The following is a 19,817-nucleotide window of genomic DNA, read 5'->3' on the forward strand; positions in this document are numbered from 1 at the left end:
CTTAAGCTGCTGTAGCATTAGGCCAATCTGATCCAGCCCCTGGATTTCCGCTCTGCCCAGCCACCACGGAGAGGATTTCAGCCTGAAAGACTGCCTAAAGCCCTCGCAATGGGAACAACAGTGCCAGGCCTTGCCTTGCAAAGCTGCACAGGGTTAAGGGACCAGAAGCTATTTGTCCCGGTGTTCTGAGGCTGTTAAAGCTCCTGTCAGACTCACAGCAGAGATGAGCCCAGCCCTCTCTTGAACACATCAAAGCTTATGAAGAAAAATTCCTCACACCTTGCAGAGGCAGCACCACTTACTCAGCGCAGGGGGATAAAGAAGTCAGGAGTAAGATGGCAAAGAGGCTGGGACACAATGCCGCTGAGCACGGCTCTCTCTAAGAACAGCGGAGGAGAGGAGAGGATAAGGTCAGACAGCAAATGATTGCTCAAACCAAACTCAGCCCTCAGTGTGTCTATTTACCTGTCCTTCCGTCTCTGCTCAGCAGCTGCACAGGCGCAGCTGATATCCCGTGCGTCCTTACTGGCGGGTGGCAGTGAGGAATCTTTACCCTTTTCTTGTGCAGCTCTCCTCTGACTGAAAGCCCCTGAATTCTGTCTCCAGTATAACTCCCGCCACTGCCACGCTGGAATAATTGCCCCAGCAGTGAATTATAGCTCTGAAGTGTGTCAGTATGGACGAGATCAATTGATTGATCTATCTATCCACCTGTGAGTGGCACAGTCCCATTTTTCATTTTAACCACCTCAAACTTCAGCTGCACCTCCTTTGGTTTCACTTCTGATTTCCTCCGGCCTCTGATTCTTTTGTATTTGGGATGGAGAACAGGGAAAGGCGTGCCATGCTCAGCCCGTCCTGCCCCAAGTCCTGCCAGTGCCAGCGAGCCGTGCTCTGCTGGCTCCTCGCAGCCTCATGGGGGTCCCTCGGTGAGGTGGCACCAGGGAGCCCCAAGGTATCTGTCAGTGTCTTACTGCTACGGAAATCGACCCATAATTGAGTGGGGGGTGGAATGAGTTTGCAGCCCCTCTCCAAAGAGGCAGAAAGCTGTTCTCCCAACTTCCTTTCTGCTAAATGGCACGCACTGTCCTTGTTTATGAGCAACAAAAAAATACCAGCCCATGTCATGGTGGGGGAAATTTGAAAGGGTGAGCAGGGTGGGGATACAGCTGGGAACGTAGCAGAGGACTACACATTTTCTGCATTTCCAGCTCCTTTCTTTCTTAGTGTACTTGCTGAGTTATGGCTGTTTTTCTTCCTTTCTAACCCTCTCCTCTGTTATCCTGGCGGAGAGCTAGAACTGGTGATCTCTGGCCTAAATTCCCCCTGCGAATGAAGGGATTTTGGCCAGACAGGGGGAGAGGAAGATTCACAGCTGTGGGTTCCTACAGAGACTCATCTCAGCTTTTATCGTGCTCTCTGCTGAAGGGAAGGAAGCAGGGGGGTTCGCAGGACTAGATAAGCGGCTTGTTTTTCATCACTGGTTTTCTGGAGGATAAGCTAGCTGCCTCCAGTGCTCCTTTTCTTTCAGTGAGGGAAGAATCTCAAAATGGCACATCCCTGCATAAGGGATGGCTTTTGCGCACCCACTTGACAACACTGCTCACAATCTTGACAGTGTTTAGTATCCTTCACCTTTTCCTGGTGTCTCTATAAAATATTTATATGATCCCAAAGGCTCAGACTCCTCAGAGCACACATCCTCACAGCATCCCCTAGGGATCACTGTTCTACCTGTGAGGAGCTGAGCACAGAGAAAATGTACCCAAGCTCATGCAGGAAGCCTGTGTCAAAGCTGAATCGTATCTCAGGTGGTTTTGCATCCTATGTTCGTACCCACTACTGAGACATCTTTTCCACATTTACATTCCTCCTGTACTAATAACATCATTCCTTAGAAAGGTTTCATTGTGGCAAGCAGAAAGGGATGGGGTCCTCAGCATTCATAAACTGGTGAATTTAGGCCACAGCCTGTGGACTCACATCACTTCATCCCATGTGAGAATCTCGCCTTAGAACTTCTCAAAGTCCTGCAGAAGACCAAACTGGACTGACACAGCCTGTCTTTGACTTTTGTCTTCTGCCATGTCAGAACCATTTTTTTTGTTTTGTTTTGTCTTTTCTTAGCTTTTTAGCTCTTCTTTTGCAAGAGCATTATGCAAGTGGCACTGAAGATAAACATCATCCTATTTTTTGTTCCTTCTTTGTGTTAGCAACAGACCTTTGCTAGGACAACAGAAAAGTGTGTAAAACCTAATTTACTTCTCATTGTACCTTTCTTGCATTCTCTTTGTATTCCCACTGACTGGGGAATGAGCCTTGCATGTTCAGGTTTATTTTCTGTTTCTGCATAGATCCATCCATGTTTTTAGCCCAACACTTAACTTGTGTGTTATTGAAATACACATTGAAAGAAAAAACAACACAAAAATCTTGCTCTCCAAGAGAGTCAAAACTGATGACATCATTGATGTCAAGTTTTTAAATCCATTTGCTCCATTTTTTATGAAACTGACTTTTACAAACCTAGATTTTATATCTGTTCTAATTAATTGCTGCTTTCCAAGTAATCTGAGCTACTCACTCTGTATTTTACTTGGGAGAGAAACTGAGGTTTCGTAGTCCTCACACCCAGTTAAACATGGAGCAGCCAGCAGACCTGTGATCGGGATCTTTGAAGCCAGCTGCATACTGTTAGTCACTTGGGAACTCCACTAGGGTCAGCTGCATTTGGCTCTAAGTAGATTTGTTTGCAGGTGGAGGTGAGGAAAACAGGCTTCAAAGTCTGTGGGAAATAACATTGTGCCTGTACATTTGGTAAACAGATAGGCTCAGCGGATTTATGCTCTGCTCCCTTTCTTGTGTCCCAGCCCATCAGCATGTTGCAGTTACAGATTGCTCCCTGCCTTAAAGTCAAGCACACGCTTATATTCCTTGGTGGGCTGGGACTTGAATGTTATGTGTTAAACAAAACGCTTTTGAAATATATGCTGGGAAATGTAATTAGAACAGAGCATGTTATTTTTGCACACAGTCCACACAATAGGTGTCTCCAAGGCTTTCATCACATGATGGAAAATGATCATGAGACAGGACAGATCTTCCTGGGTAGTCCACAGCAGTCCTACACCTACTGAGAAGGGCCAAAGATCGCCCTAAGCTCTCCATTTCTCTGAAAGACTGCAGTGGGCAATTTCAATTGTGCGAGCAGCTGGCCTGGTTAAATCCAATAGAGTTGATGGAGATCAAAAGTTATTAACATCTGCTGACAGCTGTTGCTTAACTCAGATATAAAGCACAGTCTTTGCTGTCAGTGGGCAAGTATCTACATCACAAAAATTTTCACGATAGCTATAGTTATTGGCTCCTTCATTCAGCCTCAAAAGAAAAGCCAAAATCTGAGACTATACAACTCTCTTCTCTAAAAAAAGAAAGTCCTCTTTTGTCCAGCCTGTAATGCCAGTCCTTGCTAAGGAAAATGGATGGGGAATGCAAATTCACTGCTCTTGCTATTAAGCTTAAATGCTAATTTAAGGAAGGCATGGTTTCTTTCAGGCCCACCCATTTCTGGGTTCCTCGCTTCAATATGCTTTTAAGTCCATGAGCTTTCTTCTTCAGCATCATAAAGTTATTGTCAGTGAAACTTCCATTGGAAGTGTAGGAAATAGTTTATGTTTTCCCCCTGCCATTTCTGTCTGTTCCAGGGATCATTCATCTGACCATCCATCACCCTCAGCCATTTGGTCTCAGGGAAGAGTAGTAACGCCTTTTGCCTTTCCAAATTCCTTGGCAAGATAAGGAGATACTATCTCTACTTAGGTATGGGAAACAGTTGATGAGATTTGGAGGGCCTGTGGACATTACTTTTGTTGATTCCTCATCTTAAGTAGAGAAGAGGCTTGCAGCCTCTCTGCAGAAATGAGCCCTTATTTCAGAAGTGCAGAATATGGAACTCAGCGCCGTTCCTCATCCCCCCTGTCCCTCATCTGCAGCAGCTCCATGTGCTCAATTTGGCATACTTCCATACTGCAGACTGCCCTCACAGAAAATATCTCCTTCATTTTGATGAGGCGGGATCATAACAATCATGTAGCAGCCACGTGAGTGATTATCATATTCCATTTTCAGGGCATTGGGGCATCCAGAGATGTGCCCCACAGGCTGCTTGGCTGCTGGCAGCTGTGATGCTGTGCAGCAGACTGCTGGTCTGCATCTGGAGGATTTGCCATCACCAAAGCCAAGCTGTGGCCCCTAGCTGATTGTGAGAGAGGTGTTCTCGAGGCAACTCAGTCAAGCCTTGACCAGGGCTGTTGGTCACTGGTGTCAGAGGCTAATGTAGATTGGAACAAAAGGGGGATTTTCATCACTATGAACAAGGAAAAGGAAATGCTCCCCCTCTCAGTGTAACAATATAAGTGCAAGCAAATTTAATGGTCAGTTTTAATCATTACGTAAAACAGCAAGATGGATCAACTAGTTTTACATTTGCACCATGTGGCTGTTTCCTAAAAGGTTGAATTCTAGGGTGGTAACAAATATTTTGACAAATACAGAATTTACACTAAGCATGGTTATTCAATTTTTGCTAAATAGATGAACTGCATCTGGGCACATTTATTTAAGCAATTATGTTGTTTAACATAATTTGTCTTTACATATTATTGTATGGGAAAATAATGAATGAGTCTGTATTATTATTTTATTAGATTATTAACTTTTTACTTGTGATATGTGTCAAGTTGTATTTAGGTGGAATTAGAATTCAATTAAAAACAGTATTTGTAATTTATTCATGCTAATTATATAAAATGACCACAAGTTCCCTGACTTCCTAAATATATTGGAACAAAAAAGACAGGCTTTTCTAAGCAGATTTTGCATTAAAAATGTCCTATTAAGTGAAGGAAAAGATATATATATATATAAGGAGGAAATTGAACTGATTTTAGAACCTGAGTTTAGAACTAATAGATCTCATCCTTTCACACCAAGCATAATTCACCCACTGACAGAGGAAAACAAATGTTCCTGCTTTTTCAAATCCTAGTTTGTTTCTTAGTTTTGAGTGACCTGGTTATTGAACTGAACAAAATTCTCTTCAGTTCACTCACTAAGCTGAAACAAAGGAAATATTATCTTTTCACCTTGCAGGAGGCTAAAGTTCTCAAAAGATTGTTTATCATTTCGAAAAACTTTGGTCCAGGTGTCTAGCCAGTGATTTCTCCGTGCTTAGTATCACAACTTTCTAGAAAATTTTCATAGAAATCAGATGCTGTTTAACTACTATTTGCGCATGACTTTCAGACATATCAAATATGCTTAGTTTCAGTAATTATTTTTTTGTACATTTATGTTGAAAATATTAACTGAGTTGTAAAAATGGACTTAAAGTGGGGAAAAAGAAATCTGACCCCATGCCAGAGGTAGAGGTCTGAAGAAAAGGGAGATCTATGGGATCTGTGCTTTTTTGGTGCCTCTGTTTTGGTGCCTCATGAGTGGCTGTCAGAATTTTTCACCTTGGATGGTACTTGTTCCTTTTGGGAAAAAATTATTTCCCAAAGAGAAGGAACCATTTTCTGTACAGAACCTGGTAGCTTGCTTGATGAGTGATGGCTTTTTTTTTGTTGTTTTTTCTTCCTTTGGCTTCTCTTTTGCCTTCTGTTTGTGGATCTCACTGGCTGTAGTAGACTGGTAAGTGAAGTCTATTTAGTTAAAACTGACAGGATTCAATTAAGGGAAGTTGTTCTTTACCTTTCCTGTAATCTTACAATCTATCTAGTAGGTAAATCCTCCCCTTTAGTGGTATGTTAATATGCAAGTTTGCAAGCCATCCATCAGAAGTCCATTGTGTTTGATTTCCCATAGTGCTGCCTTTCTGTTGGATAGCCTCTGGGCTAGCTGACTGAGTTGGAAAGGACTCCACTCCCAAACTATTCATCTAAGTCCCCTGCACTCACAATCTGGTTTGAAGACACCTCCCTTCAGGCAGGTGTATTCCAAAAGATGTGACTTCCGATGGTGTTTAAAGAGGGATCTTAACCTTTTATTCTCAAAGGATTCGAGGCCTCAGTAAACATCTTGTGATTTAAAGTACTGCTGTCACTGCTGCCAAAAACGCAAGATTCTCCTCTGCTCACCCCTGTAGTGTGAGCTGCTGAGTACTTTCCAAAAATCAAAGACCTGTGGAAACTACTGAAAAAAAGAAAACTATAGAGGTTTTCTGTGTTTGCCTAGCCCTGTACAAGTTTATACTAATCTGCCTGATCTGTTTGCCTTCAATAAATACAATTGAAGTAGAACATCTCTTATCAACAGACGTCTTGTCTCAGTGTTCAACTGCATGTGCTTGTCTTATCTGGGTATGTTGAAGTCTGGGTCTTTGCTTCTAGGAGTCCTGATGGGAACCCAAAGACACTGCCCAAGACACTGTCAGGGATCTATGCCAGTCCCTCAGATATACAACATCGAGGCAAGATGGAGCTGGCCCATTGACCCGTGTGTGGAGGAAGAGATGAGGCTGTGTTCTCAGGCAGCTTTTGAGAGCTTTCTCTCTGGTCCTTCACAAGAAAGCTGTGTATATATGCATTGACTCTCCTATACAAAGGACAGTGGGAGCATGTTTCCCAGCCTTTGAATAGAACTTGGTGGCTTGGGCTTTGGGGAAGGCTTTCTTGCACGTTGGGGAGGTGGCCGCCTGTTTTGCAGCATTTCTAGCTCTTCAATTTTATGAAGCTCACAGACAGATAAGGGGACTTTAGCATCATCTGTACATAGTATTTCAGTTAGTTACTTCCTATTGAGGTTTTGATGGTTTTTGGAGGGGTGTATTCTCAGACCTGTGGGAGCTGAGGGAGCTTGCTGAGGAAAGCTAGTCATGAGCCAGAGAAAGGAGGACTTTCTCTAAGGTCTTCTGAAAGGGCAAGAATCCAGTGTCAGACAGCTTTGGTTTGGAAAGGACTATTGATACCTTTCCTGCCTGGAAGGACTGAGTTGGGGAAACATTCTTGTAGACTGAAGCTAAATCTTATATCCTGAAATAACTGCACACAGAACTCGTACCCTCCATGGGTGGACTTGTTTCAAATATCAGCTGGCTTCATGGACTGCCCTGGGACAAGAGGAAAGCGGCATTTCAGAAGTGACACTGTAGCAGCAGAACAGGTAGCCAGCAGTTCCATACTCACTATTCCTCCAATATCCCTTTCTGGGAGAGGGAGCTGAGGTCCCAGCCTCTTTCTGAACTCCTAGCCAGGGCTAGATCAGGAGGCAGCCTTGAGTTCCTCACCTTTCTGGTCCTTCCTGAGAGCACTGCCCAGCCCCACAGCAAACACATCATGAATCATTCATCTTTAATAGATTATGCAAATCAGGGACATCGGATCAATGGAGATCAATAACTGCAACCATTTAATTGCCAACAAAAACATTTTAAGAATGAGCATTATCTGAAGTCCTTTCTTGGGTAATGGCACCATTAATCCAAACATTGGATCCTGGCCTAAGTGTAGAGGAAAAATTCTCTGCCCTTCTTTCCCCACCGCCTTTCAGGGTGTTAAGGGTTTTTTTTCCCTTCTCATTTCCAGTTTCTGAGTTTCCCCATCATTACCACCATTGAACATCTCCCAGCGCTAATAGTTCTGCTTTTGTTACTCTGCGCTGATTGAAATGTTGCATACAGATTGAGATGTTAGTGCTAAGTTGCCACCTGGGAATGTCAAGCTGGGTCTGAAATGAACTTTTCTCACTCTTGGATCCAGATGGATCAGATGGGGATGTTCTCAAGCCGAGCTGGGAGTGTTGCAGGGAGCAGGGTGCGGATGGTGCAGGGTGGGGGGACAAAGAGAAGATTTTCTGCTTCAGCCCACAGCCTCTTCTGTAAGGCCAAATCTCTACCCTCCTGTCCCCTTGCGAGAGCCATGTACAAAGCTCAAAGCTCATGCAGTGTCCTCAGCCTTCAGGAATTCAGCTGTCATGGTAATAGGCTGGAATGCACCAGCTTCCCTTAGGCAGAAGGACTGAAAAGAATTATTTTAATGGCCTCTTTGAATATTAAACTCTGTGATTTTAGGCACCTCACCTTTAGATCATGCTATGGGGGTCTGCCTTCCGTGAAGGGAGGACAGTACTGCTCTCCTGCTGGCTGTGCCCCCCTTGGGGAGGAGAGTATTTCCTGTAAGAGCTGTAGATCTGCTAAATGTTAGACAGATGACTATCAGCTGAGTTTTGTCTCGCACATACGAATACAAAGAAAGGTGGAACAGTTCTACCACAGCTGAGCCATTTTTCTGGTTGGCTAAGAAACTGTATGGCTGCAAGGATCCTGGGTCAAGCCTGGTAGCAGTAAAAGCCCTGAAAAATCTGGGGGCATCACACTTTCTAGGCACTCCCTAAATATGCAGTTCACCTCCCCACGGTGCTCCATTTCACAGACCTCACGCTGGATTCCCTTTGTATTTAGGGTAACAGCTATGAATTCCCCTGGCCTCAAACTTCCTGGCAGCCGGATGGTGCATGCAGCAATATCCCTTGGACCAGTGGCTGTGGCCTCAGGGGCTGTACCCGTGGCTTCTGCAAGGCAGCATTAAGGCACGAACTCTGCTCCCTTGTTTCTGTGCCCCAGAAGCCTGCTTTTTGGCCAAGAGGCTACAGCTCCTCTTGCTACCAGGATCGTACCTCTGCCACGACTTACTGCTCGGCTCTGCTGTGGGATTTCTGAAGGGGTCACAGCCATTGCAGTGCAAGGGAAAGTACCACAGAGGGGCCAAGCTCTTGGGCCTTGCCCCTGCTTTAGTGGCCTGGCAGGAGGCAGGTAGGTGGGTGAGAGGAAGCAGTGGTGGCTGAAGCCCTGCAAGAAGGGGCTGTGACAGCACAATGTCTATCTCCTTACAGCTCCAGCGGGGCCAGGACAGGCCACCTACCACTAGCAGCAGGCTGGCGTGCCCCGCGGCCCCAGGGACAGCCTGTGCCCCCCAGGCCTGCTGGTGCAGCCAGCAAAGAGGAAGCTTCTGTGGAGCAGAGGCTGCTGAAACTGCCTCCTGCTGCTGTGCATCCCGGTCCCTCCCTGCTGCACTTGCTCTCGTTCATTTCCTCCTCCAGCTTCCCAGTCACACCCCGGTGTAATGTGCCCACAGGTAGGGGAGGGAGGGAGGCTGTGAGCAAACTTCATTTGCCAGCTGCTGAGGGCGACCCCTGGGCTTGCCAAGAGGGAGCTTCGCAGTCAGCTCAGCAGCCCTGTGCTTAGCTTGCAAATGCCCTTCCCAGTGCCAGGGCCAAGTAAAACATAAATCAGTATTTCCCCAAGAAAACCAAGCGTGGATCATGGAAGAGCCACGAACCTCTCATTGCCAGACACAAAGGAAGGAGCCACGGTGTGCGTTCGGACACACCTGGCCTCCCGGCACCCGTCCCTGGGGCCCAGGGCACACGAGCTCCTCAGCCGCAGCCGGGGTTACCTGTCCTCGAGCCACACCTGGGCACCTCTCGGTGCACCCGAAATGCCACCACGCTGCCCTGCCAGCCTCTCCTGGCCCCTTCCTTCCTCCCCGGCCTCTCTGCCTCTTTCCATGCTCGCCACAGAGGGGTATCTTGCGTTAGCAGAAAAAGCAGAAGCTAATGGTGATGAGGGAAATAAATAAAAAGCTTGGTTCTGCTGTTCGGTCAGGCAGCTTACCGGTCACCACAGGGTACGTCTGGGGTCCTGACACATTTGTCCCCAGGTCTGGGTTAGCAGAGGTGGATAGACTTGATTTGACTTCATCGAGACCAGGGGTCAGAGCTGGGAGGGAGTACTCATTACCCTGGGGAAGAGAGGAGAAAGACAGCTCGCTATTGATGCGCTGAGAGAAAGGGAGCAGTGTACAGATGGGGGGGAGGAAGAGGAGAGAGGCAAACCCCTGCACAGATGGAAGAGGAGGAGGAGGAGGAAATGGAGAAGATGAAGCGACAAGAGGGCTGCGGGGGGGACCTGGGATGAGCTATTCCACCCTCCTGCGCCTGGCTGGGAAGGGGCAGAGGGGTCGGGCCGAGCACGGGATCTGGCCCCGTACCCGTGGCGTGGCCGAGCCTCCATTCGGTGCTGCGAGGAGAGGGGCTGTCTGCCTGTGCAAGCTCAGGCGGGGGGAAAGGGGAAGTCCCTGTCCCCTGCTCTTGGCTGAGGGAGCTGGGGGGTGTTTGCCCTGGTGTTGGGGACACTCGGGGCAGAGCACGGCGGTGACAGGGGCGCCTGGGCTGCGGGAGGCAGCCGCTGTCAGCCCCTTGCAACCCAGCTCTGTGCTGGGTCGTCTCCCTCCCCTCTGCTGCTACCCCTGTCCTAGCTCTTTAAAAACAAACAAAGAAGCCTCATCCCCTGCCTCTGTCACTCTGTGCACTGGGGTATGAAATTGGGGAGGGGGGAGCCACATGGCTAACAGAAGGGTGGGAGGGGGAGAGCCATTGAATCTGAAAGGGTGTCCTGTCCGAGAGGCTCTGGTAATTGCCTTTTTATTGTGGCAGCCTCCGGACCAGACACGGGAGCTGGAGAGACCGGGAAGGCTACAGAACAGCAGGAAAAGTTGCTCTGATTAATATTACGTTAAATTAAAACTGATTTTCTGCTCTTTCTGCTGCGTTTTTTTCCATGCGCTTCCCCAGCCCCCTCCCCACGTCTCCCCCTCCTGCAGCGGGCTCCCCACACGCTGCCCCCTCCCCGCCCCGTCCCTGCCTGCCTAGGACTGCCTCGTCATTTCCAATTCCTTCTCGTATTGATCTTCCTGTAGAAATCAGTTTTGTAATTAGCTGCAAATTAGGCCTTCTACTGGGGGTGAGCCTGCCCCCTGATTTATCACCAGAGTAATTCGCTGTGATCGGAGAGAAATTAAAATGAACTCAATTAGGCTTCGGATTTGCTTTATGGGCCCTGCTCAGAGTTTCAGGGGGAAAAATGACTGTGCTGGTGCTTAATAGTCTAATGAAAGTAAATAAAGGTTATTCATTGTAATAAACCCAGGGACTCTGGGATGAAGGGAGTCCACAGCCAGCCTCTCCTTCTCTTCCTTTGTTGGTTTATGGCTTGGGGCGGTTTAAAAAGACTTTTGATTTTCATTTTATTAAGACAAACAGCTTTTGGGATAAAAGGCTGGGGGAGCGGGGGAGTAATGGAGAGGGGGGCAGCACCGCAGAAGTGCAGAAAACTGGGTAGGAGACAGGAGTCAAGTCTCAGCTTCAGGCCGTGAGGGAAAATGCTCCGGGCCCGTGAAACCCTGCGAGCTGCCGGTGTGCCCTGGGAGCGCCGCGATGTGCCGTGGTGGTGTCTGTGGGCACGTGCTGCGGGCACCTCTGCAGGGGGAAGTGGCCGTGGGGATGCAGGGATAGCGTGGTGTGCGTGGCACGTCCGTGAGGGGAGACAGCTTGTGTACAGGCATACATCGGTGCAGCGATACGTGTACAACTAGAAAGTGCTGTGAAACGTGAAGGCGATGTATGTGCAGCGGTGGGTCAGCAAGAGAACGAGGGGTGAGGAGAGGGAGAGCGGCTTCGGTGAGGGAAGCTCCCTGCCATCACCCTATGGGCGCCTGCGGGTCCGCATGGCCAGGCCGGGCCCTCACCTGCTCAGATTTGATGTGCTCTGATGTTTGAAAGACGTCAGGGTAAGAAGGACGCTCAAAAACTCGATCTAAAGCTTCCAGCTGCTGCTGGGTGAAAGTGTCGCCACGAAGGTGCTTCCGCAAACTGTCCACGCTGCTCTGGGAGTCTCCGTTGGGAACTGAGCCCTCGGACACATCTGCAGGGCACACACAGAGAAAACAGGGAGTTAGCACCACCCTGCCTCGGGGCGAGAGCAGAGCACAGGGAGAGGGCTCCTCTGCTCCCGGGGCTGGGGGGCAGGCGAGGGCCGCGGGGAGGCCCCTTCCCTCCGCTCTGGCCTGCCGGGGGCTCCCGCTGCGAGCCAGGCTGTGGAGAATGGCATGCAGCTCAGAGATGAGCGGCAGTTCCACTGATTTTCAGTGTTAAAAATCGCCAAATCTCCATCGCTGAGCAGAAAATGGGAGCAAAGCACAGCGATTAGCATCGCTCGGAGGCTACTAGGGAGGCAGCTCACAGGAAAACTGGGGTGCTGAGGGTGGGCTTGCACTGCACGGGGCTGGGGAAGCCTGCCATGGAGAAAGCCCTCTGTTACAGCCTGGAAGGGAGTCAGTCTGTTGTAGCCACCAGTCCCAGCAGAAGTTATGTCTCCACTGTAATTTCCTTCTCATCTGATCATGTCCTCTCATAGCCCAGATGAGTCTTTCATCCCTTGGATAATGTGAATGATCCTGCTTCTGACTCCATGTTTCACCAGAGACAAGCCTCTTTCTCGGAGCGCTCTGTCCCATCCAACATGCGTTGGTTTCTGTTACGACCTCTGTCCCACTCTGCTACATATTAGCTCATAATTTAACACAGCCCATATCTGAGTTATAAAATTCCCTCCTAAAAGAGGTGAATCTCTGTCTGTGACTGCCCCCCTTCCTACCCAAAATGAATTACTGTATTGCAAACGTAGGCCTGCTCTGTGAGAGTCAGTGTTCCTTGTAATCCTTTGTTCTTATCAGGAAAAAAGCCTTTTTCTGGTAGAAGCATCATCAGAAGCGCATCTCAGTCCCTGCAACAGCCCTCTGAAACAATCCAATCTCCCTGCAGTGTGTCCCGTCACGTTGTAGGTATCTCGGTCTCTGCTGTGCCATCCCATGTCTCTTAGAGCCCACTCATCCCCTCTGAGGTGAGTCCATTATAAACGTCCTGCCCCATCCAAAGAGAATCTTTCCCCGTGATAAACCATCTTATCACCCATCTGTTTTTTTTCCCTCTTATCCCCCAACTCAAATGAGGTGCATTTATCTCTGTTATAACCCCTTTTTATCTGAAGTGAGAGAGTCTCCTGCTATTAGCATCTGTCACATCCAAGGTGAGTCTGTCTGTTAGAATCTCCTGTCCCAGCTGAAGTGAATCTTCCTTTGTCATAATCCCTCATCTCATCTCAGGCAAGTCTGCTCATTATAATCTTCTCCAACTGTGCTGAGTATCTTTCTGCTGTCACGCCTCAGTCTAACTTTGGTGAGACTGGTTATAATCCTCTGTCTCATCCATGCTGATATATCTGCATACCCTCCATGCTGAATCTCTGCCCACCGTTCCATCAGACACAAGCTGCGTGTCTGATAACCCTCTCTGACCTAAGATCAGGTTCTCCCTCTTACACCACAATTACCTCCCTGCGTTTTCACTATTGTTCCTCATGCGTCAGCCTCTCTCAGTGGCTTCCAGTCTGTGAATTTCCAAAACCTGCTGTCTGACAAGGAGGTGGTCGAGGGATCTGTACAGACCGTTTCCCTCCTCCGAGTGACTGAGGGTGTGCTCATGGCCAGGCGATGCTCCCATCAGCCCGGAGTGGCATTCTCTGTGCAATGGCCAGAGCCATGCCACTCTGCTGCTTCATCTTTTAGCTCCTGGCCGGTGCCAAGCTGGGTATTGTCCTGGCACAGTTAATGCCCAACTGGTGGCCCTGAGTAATAACTGAGCCTGCTGCCTTCTGGCTATGAGATATATCCGTTTATAGGTGATTATACGATATGATATAATCAATAGTACATTATATACAGTAACGTAGTACAGTACCACTCACAAGACCATAGAAAATATTACATATTGATTTGTCCCAGCCAGCAGCCTTCCCTCGAGCAGCCCCTTCTCTCTTTCTCTTTCTTTTCCACCCATAGGCAGAGCAGAGCTGTTTACTGGCTCTGATCCCTGGCATTTTCTCTTCTCTTCAGGCTTATTTGCACAAGGGAAAATTCTTAACTTCCCGAAAGCTGGAGTTCATGACATAGTTGACCAAGAGAAAACAAAGCAAGGACTTGGCTTGCTGGGTTGCACACTGTTAGTGCAGTGTTAGCAGGCTGTTACTCAGCCCGGGCTGTCACTGCAGGGGCAGCTGTCGGCTGCGTGAGGTATCTGCAGGCTCGGGCCCCTGACTCCAGTGGGCACTGCTCTCTGCTGAAGGCTGGCACACAACTCCTGGGGCCAGGATCAGAAAAAAAAATGGGTGTCTCTCTATCAATGCTTGCCTCAACCTCTCTGCAGCTTGTGAAGCTGTTTGCCTTTGAGGATTTTTCCACGTGTCAGTGTGCATGGCTGTGCACACCATTATGTTAATGCACGTGGGTATTTTTGCAGAAGATCGTGATTCTGGTACGCTTGGGATTCTGCATCGCCATACATGCCTGAGCAGCCATTTGTCTACAGTGGCTGTTTTAGGTTCGTTTGGTTTTCCAGGATGGTAGCCCTACAATATGCATGGGGTTTGGTGTGAGCAGGCGAGTGTTCACATAAGCAGTAGAAGTCGCACTGATGGCCACTAAACCAGGTTTTACCCCGAGAGGGTTGCCCTGTGCTTGCCCGGCTTTGTGCACGCATGCGCTGGTATTTGCAGCCCCTGCCTGGCGGCTGAACCCCGTGCACACGTGTCCCCGTGCGTGCATGGGCCATGCCTTTGTGTGAAGAAGCTGAAACCACAGCTTCCCCAAGTCACTGTAGGAGTCTCTTTTCCTTCATTTATTCAGGGGCCCTTCAGATCTTGACAAATCTGTCACTCTAAATTTGCGAGAGATTATGGTGCTCTCTCCCTAGCACGGAGAGAGGTGATATATGATATCTGCTGCCCCTATTGATTGCCTGATCTGGTGGCAGAGGGCTGGCGAAATGAACTTGAAATGAACATCATGCCTCAACTCATTGTGCGTATAATACACTACTTAATCCCACATTTTTCAGCCGCTATGGAATTCAATTGATCAATCATGTCCCTCTGATAGTACTGTTTTAGGGGTTATTGCTGCTCTGCTCACTGACCTTTTTATTTATTTATTTATTTGTGTCGGCGTGCGTGTGTGTGTGTGCGTGCACGTATGTGCATTTGGCACACCGAGGACCAGCTGATAAGAAAGCGCCTGTGTAGTCAGTGGGAAATGAAGGAAAAGGATGAAGGGAGGAGAAAGGGAAGGCATGGGGTTAGATAAGGAAGCAGAATGATCAAAGCAAGAGAGTAGATAAGGAGAGTGAAAAAGTTGTAAGGAGAAAGGCAATGCTTTAGTTTAGAGAGGAGCTTTGGAGATGGGGGTGCTCTGTTGTGGCCCAGGCAGACCAGCTGTGCCCTCCAGCTTTAAAATCTACAAAAGGGAAGAAACCTCTGACAGAGGACTGTAGGCTACCTAGAGGAGGACCTTGTCTAAACAGCTTGCAGAATTGTTGGTCTTAATAGTGGTATGGCACCCAAATCCCAAACATCACAGAGCCATAATATCAGCTGTGCATATAGGATTCTAGTTAGAAAGCAGAGAAAGTTTCACCAAGATAATCCTGCAAGGCAGATTTATAGGTCTTGTGTTGCTAACACTGAGACTTTCACAGTCACGGATCATTATATTTTCTTCAAAACCAAAGGATTGTAAATCCCCTGTATTTGTTTTCCTGTGTCAAAACCTATAGAGGTTGTGTTTTCATTTTTCACCTGAAGCTGCCAGGGCAGAAACTTATCTCTGTTTTTAGATCAAAGCTGCTATTCCCGTCTGAGCACATGACCCTGTGAGCTGGAGCTTCAGAGAAGAAGCCTCAGATACTGTAATACACAACCTGAGGGAGCTGAGGGTTGTCAGGGTGTGGGCAAAGGTGGCAGTATGGAACAGGGAGGGCTTGGGGGGAGAGATGGGCTCTGGCAAAGGCTGGTGGCACAAGTGGAGGGAGGAAACGTATTGGAAAAGACTAGTAAATGCCATGAGGAATGGCACTGTGGTGGCCAGCAGCAGCTTCAGCTGATGAAGAACACTGCTAGGAGTAAAAGCTTACGGGATGAGGATTTGCAAAGAAGAAAGCTCTCAGGAGGGGTGTTGTGGTGAAGCTGCAGGATGAGCCTGGGAACAGGGAACTGCACATCACTTTTCCCAGTTCCCTTCCCACTGGCCCGGGAACCTCAGCAGTAGTGTGACACAGGGCACCTCTCCGTTAAATCAGGAGGATCCGAACAAACAGCCGGAGAGGTGAACCATGGCCCCGGTCACTGTGTTCCTCACAAGAGCACACGGTTGCTGTCAGCGTGATCAGCGCTGGCCTTGCACGTGTGACAGGAAACATCTCTCCTCCCGAGGGGCTGCCGAGGGAAGGTACGGAGCCAACACTCAGCATAAACCTCTGGCACAAGACACAGAAATGCTCCACAGGTGTCACAGAGGTATCCTGACAGATAACAAGGAAACACTCTGCCAGAGGACACAGGAACAACCTTAACTACATCTGACACGAGGACTATGCCCATTAAGTAGCTCCCAAACAAAGAGACGTCCCCAGGCCTGGAAGCCACAAAGCCACCAGCATGGACAAGGAGCACAAAGCCATGCAGTACAGGTGCTTCCCTGGTAGGAGAGCTGCCGGCCAGGTGACGCAGCAGAACCCCTCTGGTTGCCCACGCCTTCAAGGGAAATGCATCTGTCTAACGTGGCAGCGCTGAGTCGGCTTCCAAAACACCATCCCTCCGCTCCAGCGAGGTGACCCTGTCCTCTCCTGCAGGCTGGCTTTGTCACCGTCCCCTCTGCGGTGCTGAGCATGGAGCAACCCTTTGGTGGCCACCGCGTCCCTACCAGCACTGCCCCCTCCCCAGCCATCCTTTGTGTTAAGACTGCTCTGTCCCTTTATCCCGTTTCCCTTTGCTTTTTTCCCCTCTGATGTGCTCGTGTCCCAGCGCAGCCCAGGCCTGTCAGGCATCTTTCCTGGCCATCCCCCGGGGGCCCTTCACAGCACTGCCAGTTGTTGCAGTTTCAAACTCAATTGTTCTCCTCGGTACTGAGGCAAATGGAGTCATTAATTACCTTCTATCGGCTGGGCCGAGTTCAGAACGCGATCAATAGCCAGCGCTTGTCATTCACGGCAGCCAGCCCCGCGCGGGGCCGGCAGGAGCCCCGCCACCTCGCGCCCGGGCTCCAAACCCTGGTGTCGGGCTCCTGCTGGCACCCCCGGCTGAGCTGGGCCCTGCCCCAGGGGAGATCAGGGACAAAGCCCTGGTCTGGGGGAGCAGCTCACACGTTTCCACATGCTCAGTGTCTGGGCCTGGTGACTGGGCTATGCGAGCTGGCCCAGTCTGGCTGCTGAGAAGTATCTAGAAGCTCCGTTTTCATCCTTAGTGACTATTAAACCAGTACTCTGCTCCCCACAGTAGAGACAAGGGAGTGGCAGCCCCGCTCTGCTCGTTGTTTCACCTGGGTAACTTTCATACCCTGCTTGGTAAGGTTTATAATAAGAAGACTCTAAAATTCAGTCCGCATTTCCTTCCAGAAGAATTTCTGCAGTCTTTTGGGCAAGATGAAAGAAGGCACCTTCTCAATACGGGTCAGTTTGGCATCTCAGCACTTTGTAGTGCTGCAAGAATTGTCACTTATGGCTTCATTTCCCATAGCTGAACTGGTGGGGAGGAAGGTGAACCTCAAATTCAGGTGGAAAAGATCCCAAGTGAGTGCCAGACAGAGACAACAGAGCATGGAAGGGGCTGGCAGGATCCAGCAATGTAGAGAAAAGGAACATTTTTGGAGATCTACACTGTGACAGTGAGAGAAAATAAGAGTTTGGGTTATGGCCAGTATCCTGCAGAAACAGGGACGGTGGGAGGCGTGCTGGAGGAATGTCACCTCAGGGCAGTGGGTCAGCTCTGCATGTGTCCAGATTCCTGTGTCCATTTACCTCAGAGGAATCCGCAAGCCTGAATCCGAGTATGCAAATTGATGATCTGTGCTGCTCCATGCCTCTCTGTGTAATTTAGGTGTGTAAGCTACACATAAGCTGTGCGCATTTGTTACTTGCATGCTCAGGCTCAGAGAAGAGAGGCTCAGAAACAAAGGGGTTTTATGTTTTGAAATGAGGGTGTAGCTCAGGTGAGCAAGGAAGGCTGCGTGTGCATGGAAGTGAGCGTGCCGAGCGAGGGAGGAGCGAGGTGTGTGCCAGGGCCTGGCAGCTGGGCGCTCCTAGCATGGGGGCTGTGCGTGACGGGGTGCGTCAGGAGCAGAGCTGGGCAGTGCGGCGTTAAGGCAGGGCCTACACGAACAAAATGGCAATGCTCAATGAGAATGTAAATGAAATGAATTGTGTGTGCAAATGTGTAATGAAGTGTGTACTCAGATCTGTCTTGGATTATCACGGGAGCATGCAAATGTGCATTTAAGGAAGTGAGTGTATGTATGCGTATGAAAATCGTATGGATTTACTACAGCAGCTAAGTGTATGATTGCAAATTTGGCCCTGGAAAACCAGGTCTCCGCAGAGCTAGTACAGTCGGCCCGCCCAGCTGCACTGAGAACTTCAGTAAAGGCATTTCCAGGTGTTAGCAAATGGCTGCTTCAGATGTGGGTACGACACACATGACAGTGTGTGTGGGTGTGCAGATGAAGTGTGTTAGCCCAGGAAGCCAAAGCTGGTGGTTTCTCTGCAAGCCATCGCGACAGCTTTGTGACCTTTGGGTGTGCTGGAGGTGAGGGGACACACTCTGCTCTCAGGCTGTTGTAAATCTGCAACGATTCCCTCACCTCTGAGGAGTCACTGGGGATTTATACCATTGTAATGAAGGACAGAGTGTGGGACCAATATCTCTCACTAGCACTGCTAGGCTTGACTGGTAGCCAGACAGAAATGCAGCCGCCTCCAGGAGCCACTACATCTGCTTTGTTTATGTTGGCGGGGTAGCAAGCAACACTGTCACACAGCGGGCCGGATCCCCAAGTTAGTGTAAATCTTTGAGTCTGTTGCACTCGGTGGTTATACTGATTTACGCATCCTGAAAGTTATCAGAAGGGTTATCCTGATTTACGATGCTGTGGTGTCCACCACGTCGCCTGTAGTGCAGAGGCTCAGGGAGAGCTGCGGCAGCGGGGAGGCAGGGTGCTGGGAGCTCTGCTCTTCCCTCTGCCAGGGCTGAGAGGTTCGCAGCATCGCTGGCACGCGCTGACTGCCTCAGCTCCCTCCTCACACCTTCCTAAGCCTGTTTGTTGGGGAGCTGCTTCTTGGCAGGATCCCCTTTGGTAAGCACATAAAAACGGGTGCCTTTTGTTAGCTCCAAAGGACAGAAGCAATGCAAAAAAATTACATCGCATGCAGCCCTAACTATGCTTGTTTAGAGAAACTGCTTGCATTTATGAAGTCTTTGGTGCGGAAAGCAGGGTTGCAAATGACTGCATCAGAGCGACAGTAAAGGCCATTAATTTCCTGTTATGTTTTCCTGTGTTGGGGGCTTTATTAATTTAATTTTACACTGTCGAACAACAGCGAGCGCTGACACCGCCACACTCAGAGGTTTTTTTTTTCCCAAGCAGTGCTTTGCCTGACATGCAAATCAACACTGCTATCAGAACTGCTAGAGACAAGGGAGGGAGCACAGGGCTGGGCTGTTCCCGGCCAGCCTCATCACCCAGTTTCTTGGAAATCCCTGAGAATCCAGCAGAGCACACTGGCACCTGAGAGGACACCAGCACTAGGGCTCAGCAGATCAGAATCAGGCCGTGGATGCCTCTAAGGCGCAGTCTAGAAAACCCAAATTCCTCTTCAGCCTGCTTGGTTCTGCTGGCTTGGTCCCCCACCAATATGCATCTGAACCCCTCATCTCCTTTTGTTTCCCATGTTCTAGACTCTCCTTTCCTTTCCTTTCCCTCCACCTTATTTTCCCCTCACACACGCTTTTACCTTAACCTGACAAGTCAGAGAAGGCCGTGCCTGCCCCTGAGCCAGATGCTAGTGAATCATGTTATTGGAAGCTCTTCTGAGTCAGCACT

General features: G+C 49.1%; 1 protein-coding gene across 3 annotated transcripts in view; it reads right to left on the reverse strand.

Annotated features, from left to right (window-relative positions):
* PAX2 (paired box 2) overlaps positions 1-19,817 on the reverse strand; it is an 80,020-nt gene that overhangs the window by 13,180 nt on the left and 47,023 nt on the right. For all 3 annotated transcript variants that reach the window (XM_032191613.1, XM_032191614.1, XM_032191612.1), the window contains exons 6-7: positions 11,583-11,758; positions 9,671-9,797 (exon numbers count right to left, since the gene is read on the reverse strand). In XM_032191613.1, coding sequence (XP_032047504.1) covers positions 9,671-9,797; positions 11,583-11,758 — 303 coding nt within the window. The remainder of the gene's footprint in view (positions 1-9,670; positions 9,798-11,582; positions 11,759-19,817) is intronic.

Source organism: Aythya fuligula, chromosome 7 (genome assembly GCF_009819795.1).
Source record: "Aythya fuligula isolate bAytFul2 chromosome 7, bAytFul2.pri, whole genome shotgun sequence".
Lineage (NCBI taxonomy): Eukaryota > Metazoa > Chordata > Aves > Anseriformes > Anatidae > Aythya > Aythya fuligula.